The 10,564-nt window shown below is 33.5% G+C and overlaps 1 protein-coding gene across 1 annotated transcript; it reads left to right on the top strand.

The window, feature by feature from the left end:
* The first annotated feature begins 655 nt into the window (after window positions 1-655).
* On the top strand, window positions 656-10,173 carry LOC128989867 (nucleoside diphosphate kinase 6-like). Its single transcript, XM_054411959.1, has 4 exons — window positions 656-867; window positions 3,240-3,382; window positions 6,757-6,917; window positions 9,280-10,173. Exons 1-4 carry the CDS (start codon window positions 775-777, stop codon window positions 9,441-9,443), a joined length of 561 nt encoding a protein of 186 aa, XP_054267934.1. The 5' UTR covers window positions 656-774; the 3' UTR covers window positions 9,444-10,173.
* Window positions 10,174-10,564: the final 391 nt, after the last annotated feature.

The raw sequence follows: 10,564 nt of genomic DNA, 5'->3' as shown, positions 1-10,564 counted from the left end.
TAAAAATGAAAACTAATATTTACAATATTTACAAACTTCCATTAAGTCGGATTAATAAACTTAATGGCGGTGGATTTAAAGTCCCGTGAGGTCGTCCTCAAAGAACTCCTTAAGCGAGTAATATGGCCTAGCTTTTAGCCAACACTTTAACCTGGCTTGAAACTGGTTTTTGTTTAAGTCCCTAACTGCAACCGGCAACTTATTGGTCAGTCTGAGGGCCATGACCGGGAAAGCATCCTTTGTCCTACTGAGCCTGCAATAGGGCACATCAATGTGGTCTTTGCGCCTGGTGTTGTGCGCATGCACCTGCTGCCTGGTGGTGAAGGTATTACCACCGTCTGCGTCTGACGTCACGCAGATAAAAAAAAATAAGCTGATTGTATTGCCATATAAGTATATATTTGTTTTGATAGGATTGTTATTGTTTTTATACTTTTTCTAAATATGGTAAAATGGTGTTTGCAATCTGAGTGACGTCAGTATATGACGGGAATAATAGCACACTTTGTATTTTAGTTTCACCAGTATGTTTTATCTATGGTTTCACCATGAGCCTGAAGTGCGGTAAAGACAGCAAGCGAAAAAAGAAGAACTATTTCATTTAATTTTATTATTTTCATGTGTTTTCTATGTTTTGTTTACAGTTTACATTTTGTTGTTAAATGTCAATGTAGGCTAGATGCTAGATAATATTTTTATTTCGTCTAAGTTTGCCCGGCATTTAGAGTTTAATATGTTTATAGCAATTAGCAACTAACGATTTTTAGTAATAAAATGTTAGGTTTGTTATCAACAAATAGAGCATCTTTACAACTGACTCTCGCAATTCTGAAACCCCATGTCGTAAAGGCATCTCATGCTTTAGAGGTTAGTTTTAATTAAATTTTATGTGTCCACAGAGAAGCAACATCTTTGTAGCCTAATGTAGGCCCATCAAAGTATTTTTTTCGGGCACAGTTCTGTAGTGAATGTTTAATTTGATAAGATCGTATTAATAGCCTACATATCGGTTATAATTTGGTTTAATATTAATGTTGCATCGAATTTAGTTTGAAGTTACCACAAATTTTGTTATAGGCTTAGGCTAAATAAAAACAGTAGCTTAAGAAAAACATTAATAATGTGGATTATTTTTATCCTTGGTTTTATTCTAAATTTCTACGACTGAAATTGGAAGAAACTACTTTAGACATTTCCAAATTCTACGGCCAATCATATCAAAAAGTTTTGGCTAGGCCTGCTTTAATAACGTTCAGTGGCTAAGTATATTTTGTTTTTGATTGAATAGGCCTATCCGATTGATAAGTTAGATTCATTTATTAAACGTCAATTAAGTTAAAACGTAAACAGATCATTAACTTACTCAATTTGATGTTGGTTTACGTTTATTAATCACTAACTTAATAAAAATGTAAACAGATCATAACTTAACTCAATGCGATGTTTACATTGGGAAACAAATTTTGGAAGCGATATATGGAACCAAACTATAACTGCTATAGACTAACATATATCAATAATTCAACCAATACGGTCCTATATTAGCTTACAAGTTCTCTGCAGAGCTGTAGGCTACCCTTTTAGCGATTTCCCATAAGTTAAGTGGAAGGCTCATGTTTTTTTCGACTAGTTACAGTCAGTCTCCTCTGATTATTCACGCTGATTATCCATCCAGTAAATATTTAAATCTGTTGGAATGCGATCACGTGACATGATCCCCCTTACCATCCTCCACCATATGACAGGTGGCGCTGTGGCTGCGTGGTGTTGGCGCTGCCAGGCGTAAGTTAAGCGTAAGCGTATAAGTATGACTCACTCACACTCACTACTCACCGGGGTGGCTCCTCAGTGGCTGCCGCGAGGCTCGGGTTCCGTAATCCCGCCACTGACGCTGTCAAACGATGTTTTATATTCTTTTGTGTTTTAAATGTCGTTCGTAGGTTTTTATTAAATCATTACAACAATTGAAATAATCCATAATAAATCAGACATATTTTAGGCACATATCTGTTCTTTATTTTATTATTTATATTCAAAATCTTTAACTTATTATCAGCGATAGTAAGGCCTCGCTGCACGAGGCCTTCCCCGGCGCAAGGCCTGGAGCGGCTGCTCCACTCGTTCGACCCTAAGGACGGCGCTGCCCGTCTCTCCCATACCAAAGTCTGAGATGTTAAACTTAACCAATAGGCTAAGAACACACCCATTTCATTGATTATCAATCACTTAAGGTACCCTACCTAGGACTACCGATATAAATACTGATAAAACAACTCGGTTTAAAAACAAAATTATCTTGAAGTTGTAATATTTTTCACAAGGTATTGCATAGGTCTACTTCATAACTCCTTAAACCATAGTCCACCTTTTGCATTGCAACATTCAGTAAAGCATCTAAAATATAGACGGAACTAACTCCTAATCCACACGTAACTTAGTTCCTTATATTCTACAATTTAATGTGATCATCCTAATAGGAAGTCATGTAAGTTTAAAATTTGTATGAAAAATGCTACTATCTAAAATGTAGGCTCCAACTCTACTAAGTCATATTTTGCTTTAACATATAGACTATTAGCGTGGTGGGTTAAAATAAGGTTGTTTTATTTACAAATTTTCAGAGCAGCAGCCACTAAAAGATTTTGCTGGGCTCGCTTTCCCACACCATGCTGTTTTGTAGGGTTTCCCGCTGTGTTTGCACTGGAGTTGCACTGGATATTTTAGGCCTACTTGTTTCTAATTTGTTGTAAGAAAAGTGTACTACAGATAGTGCAATTTTCTTGGATTTTGTTCTAAATAATTTTTTCACCTTTTCCGCGTTGTCTTTTTATTTTTACCTGAAGTGTGTGAAGCTGTAAATAGATCTACATAAAGGGTTGGTGTGAGGGGTAGTGGGGAAGTGTTTTAAAATGCCTAGAAGCACTGAAACACGTGTTCCAAACAAATGTTTAGAACACCCTGTGATCTTTACCGACCTTTGACGGGAAACAAAATTTCTGTTGTAAACACTAAAAACTGTTGCGAACATAAAAAAATGTTTCTTTTCATAATGTAGTGTTTCTTGGTTTGTTAGGAACATTTGTTGTAAACAGTAAACTCCGGTGAAACACGGCTTAAGGTGGGGAAATGAAACTACAGTCACCCTTTCTTTGAATTTTCTGTGACTTTTCAATTTATCTTGCATGGAAAGATTAACACAAAACAAGTTTATGATAAAATAATTAATGTTTTCTTTACAGGGTATTCGGAGGATTATCAAAGATAACAATTTTAAAATTGTAAAGTCATGCGTTTTAAAAATATCACCCCAACAAGTTGAAAGTTTTTATGGGGAACACAAAAATAAATTTTTCTACAATCGTTTGGTTACATCTATGATGAGGTTAGTCAATTTAGGTTGTATTTGATAACATAATCACAAATTAATGTTTTATACCCAATCCTATTTTAAAATAAATTGGTCCTATAAGTTTTGTTTCTTAAAATAAGTTGTCTGGCTTATATTAAATTGGTTGTATCAGAAATATGTTATTTTGGGATCATCTTCAAATGGTCCAAAGTCGTTTGGTCCACAGTTTATATTGCCGTTCGTTTGGTCCAAAATCGTTTGGTCCAACAGTTAAAAACTCGTTCGTTTGGTCCAAAATCGTTTTATCCAATTTCATTTGGTCCAAAGTCGTTTGGTCCACAGTTTATATTGCCGTTCGTTTGGTCCAAAATCGTTTGGTCCAACAGTTAAAAACTCGTTCGTTTGGTCCAAAATCGTTTGGTCCAACAGTTAAAAACACGTTCGTTTGGTCCAAAATCGTTTGGTCCAAAAGTACAGGCCAAACTAGAAGTAAAATGTTGCATTGTAGAGTAAACTTATGAAATATACTGTACGTTTATATTGCCGTTCATTTGGTCCAAAATCGTTTGGTCCAAAGTATAAACTATTGCGTCCCTCACATTGAAGGCGTTTAAATATCCGCCGTCGTATACAATAATAATATTAATACAATTTTTGCTTTAAACATGTTGAGTTTCTATGTTTTTAACGTTAAAGACGCCATGTTTTGTTGTATTCAAACCACTAAAGCGTACATAAACAAACTTAAAGCTCAATAGTGTATCATACGGTTGGAAATATTATAAATTAACAGTGTTTATCACATTTGGCGACCTTCTAATATACAGAGTGTTCAGTGGACCAACGTGTTTTAAATGTTTATCATACACCTTAATTTGTATTGTTGTACCGGTACCTATTTACAATGGAGTGTTTACTATTGATCATGGTTGTCTATAATTCTTAATCAAAAGGTTAAAATAGAACATGAAAATTACATTAATTAGCCTACTCATATTTTCTGGACGTCCACAATTTCCTGGTAAAAATTTTGTCTTACAGAATTATATATAAGGATCTTATTTTCTTATTTTAAAATTGATGTTCTTCTGTATAATGTCATGTTTAGCAATATAACGTTCCATTACGAACAGTTATATAATCTTAATATTACAGTAACTCTTTCAATAATTTCTTATTGCATTATGTTATATCTATTGTACTGGTTGGTGTCTGCCTTTTTGACTACTTTTGCCGATATTTTGTCTTATTATTCAATACTGACAGATCATCACGAGATTATTGTTATACATGTGTATTTAATCATTGGACAATTTCCCATTAGGCTATGTAATACGATACAGAATAATAAAAGTGCAGAAGGTTTTTACAGTCTATGAAAATGAATGTTAAATAGGCTACTTTTATTTATCATAGACATATCATTAAGGTACATCAATTATAGGTCTACTCTTTGTGATATGCGTAATTGTCTGAGACAAACATTCAGGCACGTTGCCCATATTTTTTTTAATAATAGTGGTTTTCAGTAACTGGATAAAATTTTTAATAATTTTATGAATAAATGCATGATAAGTTATAGAAAGTTATTAATCCTAAATTCCAGTTTATTACATACTTTTAGAGAGTTTACTTTGATGCATTCATTCAGCTTAGTGAAAGAATACACAATGGAGTCAGTGAATGCTATTCAACTAAAGAAGTGATGCGCATGTTTACTGGCGCTACTCAGCAACAAAAATTATTGATCTCTCAAAGTTACTTACCCAGATGGTGACATCAAAAAGGCCCAAACTCCATACTATAAACAGTTTCTCAGACCAAAGTCAATTTAATGCGCTTGAATTGTGGCATTTATTAATTCGGCTTATATTTCTCGTAACCAACAGATTGTTCATCTGCAGAAGAAGCTCATTGTGTTCTTATCGTGTCTAATAACATCCAAACACAGAAACCTTAAATTACAGTAGTACCTATATCTTGACAGATGGTTTGCAGTAGCATCTGAGCCAGTAGAGCCACTGGGGCGGAGCCCGAAAGGATTTTTGGGATAATAATATGCTTTAATATTAATCGGGAATGTGAGCTATTATCATGCCAAATTTAAGCCCAATCCGTCCAGTAGTTTATGCGTGATTGAGCAACACACACACACACAAACACACACACAAACTCACAAACTTTTAGATTTATAATATTAGTAAGATTAAAAAATAAACCATCTGTTTAACATTAAATGCAAACTCAAAGCAAAGTCAATATTTATCCACAAATCTAGGGAATTAAAACGCGTTGTTTTAAGATTGACTGGGGATAAAAAGTAAACATTACACAAACACATTATATATAAATAAATATATGTATATGTACGTGTTTAGAAATGCAAACATATATATTATTTAGAAACATATCACAAAACAACAAATAATAGGCCTCGGAAGGCAGGCGGTTGGGTTGACGACGTGACGGCGATTATTTGAACGCCTTCTATGTGAGGGACGCAATAGTTCATACTTTTGGACCAAACGAACTCGTAATAGAGTGTTGAATAAAACGACCCGATCGAATGGTCCACAGTGAAACGTACAGTCTATTTCATAAGTTTACTCCACAATACACAATTGTAATTCTGGTTTTGCCTGTACTTTTGGACCAAACGATTTTGGACCAAACGAACTGTTTTAAAACTTGTGGACCAAACGATTTTGGACCAAACGAACTGTTTTAAAACTTGTGGACCAAACGATTTTGGACCAAACGAACTGTTTTACAACTTGTGGACCAAACGATTTTGGACCAAATGAAATACTCCCCAACTGGATCATAAAACGATTTTGGACCAAACGAACTGTTTTAAAACTTGTGGACCAAACGATTTTGGACCAAACGAACTGTTTTACAACTTGTGGACCAAACGATTTTGGACCAAATGAAATACTCCCTTATTTTGTTACCTCTTTATCACATTATTAATATTAATGCACCTAAATAAAAGTAAATGATACTCATTACAATAAGTAAGTTAGGCCTAATAACTATTTGGAGACATTTGTCTCTTGTAACAATAACTGGGAAGTGTATGATGTTACCCCAAGATTGCAAAGAATGGTACTTATATATTGTTTAACCTTGCTTTTTAAGTTTCAAGAAAGTATTTTTTTAAGCCATAAAGTTTTATGAATCTAAGTGGGACACAGTTCCGCAGATTCTCAATTACTCAATTAATTTTTGAGTTTCTACCCAATGGTCCTATTAATAGTGTAGCTGTCTACTACTCCACACTACATTAGCTTAGAAGATAGTAATTCCGCCCTTTTGAGGCTAGGGTAGAGCTACTAATTAAAATAATTAACTGTTTATCAGTGCCACTATTCATCAGATTTATATGTGGTTACATTTGTTTACAGTGGAGAATCTGAGGTGTACATATTAGCTAAAGAGAACGCAATCTCTGATTGGCGCCAACTGATGGGACCAACCAAAGTTTACCAGGCAATATTCACTCATCCAGACAGCATCAGAGGCTTATACGGCCTGACTGACACAAGAAACGCCACTCACGGATCAGGTAAACTAACCAGTCAACGTAAACTTAACTCCATTTTGTTTGGTTTGGACGACCAAAATCATGACTCACGCTCTTGCACATTATTATGTGTACCACTTAGTCTATAGCCAAGTAAACGAATCAAATATACGGATTGTGTAGCCCTGTATGGATTTTACAGTTCTAATATCCTTATCAATGAGTTAATAAAAGATGTGTGCATAATTGTTTCTAGAAACTTCTAATAGGTCAGACTTTTGTAAGTTAAGTGTCTAGAAGTAGACTATCAAATGAGATAGTCAACTGTAGGCCTATTTGAAAATTTTGTTGGTGTTGAGTTAGGACGCCACATTTGATAAAAGGGAATAATGTACAACAATACCTTCACTATGTTTTTATAGTTTCATTGTTTTCTTTTTAAATTGATTTCATTTGTAGGTATCTCAAGATATGGGCTATATTTTTTTTGGAATAGCTTTAAGAAGGTGTTAATAGAGTACGAGAATATTTGAATTGAATGTATTGTTTGAACTGTATATTGAGTTGAGTAGTAACTTAGCTGTTAAGAATATTTTCCAAGATTGTGAAAATTGGAAATACAAGAACTACAGTATGACTAAAAATTTTTGAGCGTCCAGATATAAATGAATTAGGGATGGACGAGATTGGATTTTTAGTTCGAGACGAGACGAGACGAGATTTTTTATTTCCCATAAAATTTTGAGACGAGATCGAGACGGGATTTCCCTTCTCATACACAACGGGAAATGCACGTTCTGAATTTTTACCTGATTTTGTAACATTGTTAGATGACTGTTTAAATACAAAAATAATGATAATAGGCAAGAATATTTACAATCTTTTATTAAAAAACATCAGCATAACATTTTTTTATTAATCACGCCTAAATTATTAAAAATGCCTACGATTAGGAAACATAGTGATATCAGTTAGGATAGAGTTCAACTTATCCTAAAATAAAATAAATCATAAAATAAAATATTAATTTGTATAAAAAAGTTACTTGTTTTGAATTTTTTGATAGTAATAAAACATTCCTCACACTGCTAACACTTAACAAAACTTCTCAAATGTTATTAAAATAATTAAAGTAATATTTACATTTGAAGAATTAATTACATAAGAACGCCTTCGCAAAGGAAACACAACTACAACACGGTCCTGTATTGCGGGTATTGCATTGACTTTCTGCAGGGGTTTTTTTTTTTTTTTTTTTTTTATTCTCGTCTTGATAAAAATCTCGGCCAAAAAGAAATCTTGCCTCGTGTAACGAGATTTAAAATTTCCCGAAATTTCGAGACTTGACCGTCCCTAAAATGAATCGGTCCAAAATTTATTTCTGTAAAAGTATTGTTGATTGGTGACATTGATATTATCATTAACAATGCCGTCAGTTCATTCGGCCATTTTTTAGTCTTAAACGGTCCAACTAGAAGGAGTCTTCCGTAGGAAATTTTATTTTATCACCAAATTAATTTATGAGGAATGACCTACATGTAAATTAAGGTCTCTATTGTGCCTCTGTCACAGCCAGGTTAGCTAGTTCAAATCTGAGATCAACTTCAGGTTCCTTACTTTATCTACTATACAATTTTTTTAGAGATGTTCCCACTGCTATAGGACGATTAGTCAGACTTATTAGGGAATAGTATTAGGAAACCTTGTGAAAAAAAAATTCACACTCTCGCCAACTATGAATCGTATTCTGTGATCATATTTCTGTCTCAGTAGTCGACCGCTTTTTTAAGTCCATCTCCAAACAATGGACGGGAATGGAGTTTAGAGTTTGGAAGTGGTAAATTTGCCGAGTGGTGGATTTTGGAGGTGGTCTTGAGCATTTTCGTGATATTTTCCATGGTGTAGTCTGACTGCTATTGTTGGAGTAGTGGCTAAAAGTTTGAGAATTTTGAATTCAAATCTCAATGTGATTGAACAAGACAAATTGTCGAACTAATATGGCACGCCTCCATAACTATCAAGGTCTTAGGTCAGCGAGCAACAGTTTCGTAAAATTTAGTCTCTGTCTCGATAGAAACTGTTGAACACCTGCTGCAGGTACCACAAGCAAATGTGTTCGGCCTTTTACAAACTACCTAAGCAACTAAATCACATTTTCTATGTCAAAACACTTTCTGCCTACACATCTGTCATCTGTCAACTGGCAACAGTAATCAACAGGGATTGATTCCCTTACTACAGAATCCTAAACACTGAACACAAATAATATTTTGGCAGGAGCGTCAATTTTCTTTCACGACTTTCAATTATCAGACCTTAATTTACATACAATCCCGTCCCTCTTTCTCTAAGGTAACAAATTGCTGTTCTTATGTTCTTCTACGGCATTGTCTACCTTTTCCAGATTCTATGGATTCGGCTGCGAGGGAAATTTCTGTCTTCTTCCCGGATTTCAACATGCGAAGGTGGCTTATTGAAAATGGTGGCCTAGTCAATATTGAAGGGGTAAAATCTACATCACATCACCAAATAACAAGCCAAAATCAGATTGGAAACAGCACTAGTTGATAAAAGTAGTTTAGATACTATAGACAAAATATTTATGATATTAATCGATAATGAAGGATTCTGGTTCTTTAAATTATCAAGATAGCCAACCAGTGAAGGTACATTTTGTTTTACATTTTTTTGGGGTTCAATTTAAATTTTTTACTAGATTTGATGATGACGTCTAGTAGACTGATTGATTGTAAACACTATAACCTATAACTCTTAAATTGTATTTGAACAATTTCTTTTAATTGTTTTCTACTATTTAAAATAATTAAGGGTTTAATTTATCTACAAACATTTTGTAAAATGTTAAAAAAGTATTTTTGGAATGTTAGTAAGATCATAAAATTCTTGTACCAGTTTGCATGAAACTAGTATTTGATTCTCTGAGATCAAAATTACATACATCTCATGACAATTATTTGACTAACATAAATTTTAGTATACCAATAAATATGATCAATAAAAATGTAATTTGCTGCTGTGTAATGAATATGGGCAGTTAAGGTTTTGGGAGAATGTTCACTAAATTATTTATTCCATTACAGTTTACAACCTATAAAATGTACAGGCTTTTACCAGAAGTTCATGTATGGAGATAACGTTCCTCAAACTGTGATAGAATGTAGAGTTAGTCAGTTACCGTTATTACCTGAAAAGTTTGTTTATTAACACCATTAGACTTAGTATGTTATGTAAATTGTTTTTTGTCATAAGTTATTTAAAATGTTTCAATAGTTTATGAACAAATTGTGATTCAATAAATGTGTTTTAAGCAAGCAAGTTTGTTTTACCAGTTGCATTTAATAAGTTGACCTTAGTTAATTTAGGTTCTTGTACTTATGGTAGGCCTAATTCTCACTAGTCATGAAGAAATTACAACCAAATAGATTTCTTTTTTTTATTTAACGACACAACATATCAACCAAATATTGTAGATACATAATTTGATTAGTATTCTCTCTCTTTTAAACTAACTTGAAGTGTTCACAAGGTTTTTTCCTGTTAAAACATGGGTTCTTTATTTAGCTATAAACCACACCATTCTTTTTTTCAAAGTTTATTAACTCTTTTATCTTATTTTATGCTTTTTCCAACTCTTCTGGGCACTGCATTAAAAACTTAGGATTAAAATT

Source organism: Macrosteles quadrilineatus, unplaced genomic scaffold, assembly GCF_028750875.1.
Source record: "Macrosteles quadrilineatus isolate MER2022 unplaced genomic scaffold, UCM_ALF_1.0 Scaffold_3__2_contigs__length_128488019, whole genome shotgun sequence".
Taxonomy (NCBI): Eukaryota; Metazoa; Arthropoda; class Insecta; order Hemiptera; family Cicadellidae; genus Macrosteles; species Macrosteles quadrilineatus.
Note: the sequence above shows the minus strand (reverse complement) of the source record. Positions and strands in the feature narration are given on the sequence as shown.

What these genes read in the sequence shown, in the direction of transcription:
- LOC128989867 (XM_054411959.1), top strand. Translation starts at nt 775, where the DNA reads ATGTTAGGTTTGTTATCAACAAATAGAGCATCTTTACAACTGACTCTC. An exon ending in AGGCATCTCATGCTTTAGAG is followed by an intron (nt 868 to 3,239) that starts GTTAGTTTTAAT and finishes TTTTCTTTACAG; the next exon opens with GGTATTCGGAGGATTATCAA. An exon ending in TTGGTTACATCTATGATGAG is followed by an intron (nt 3,383 to 6,756) that starts GTTAGTCAATTT and finishes ATTTGTTTACAG; the next exon opens with TGGAGAATCTGAGGTGTACA.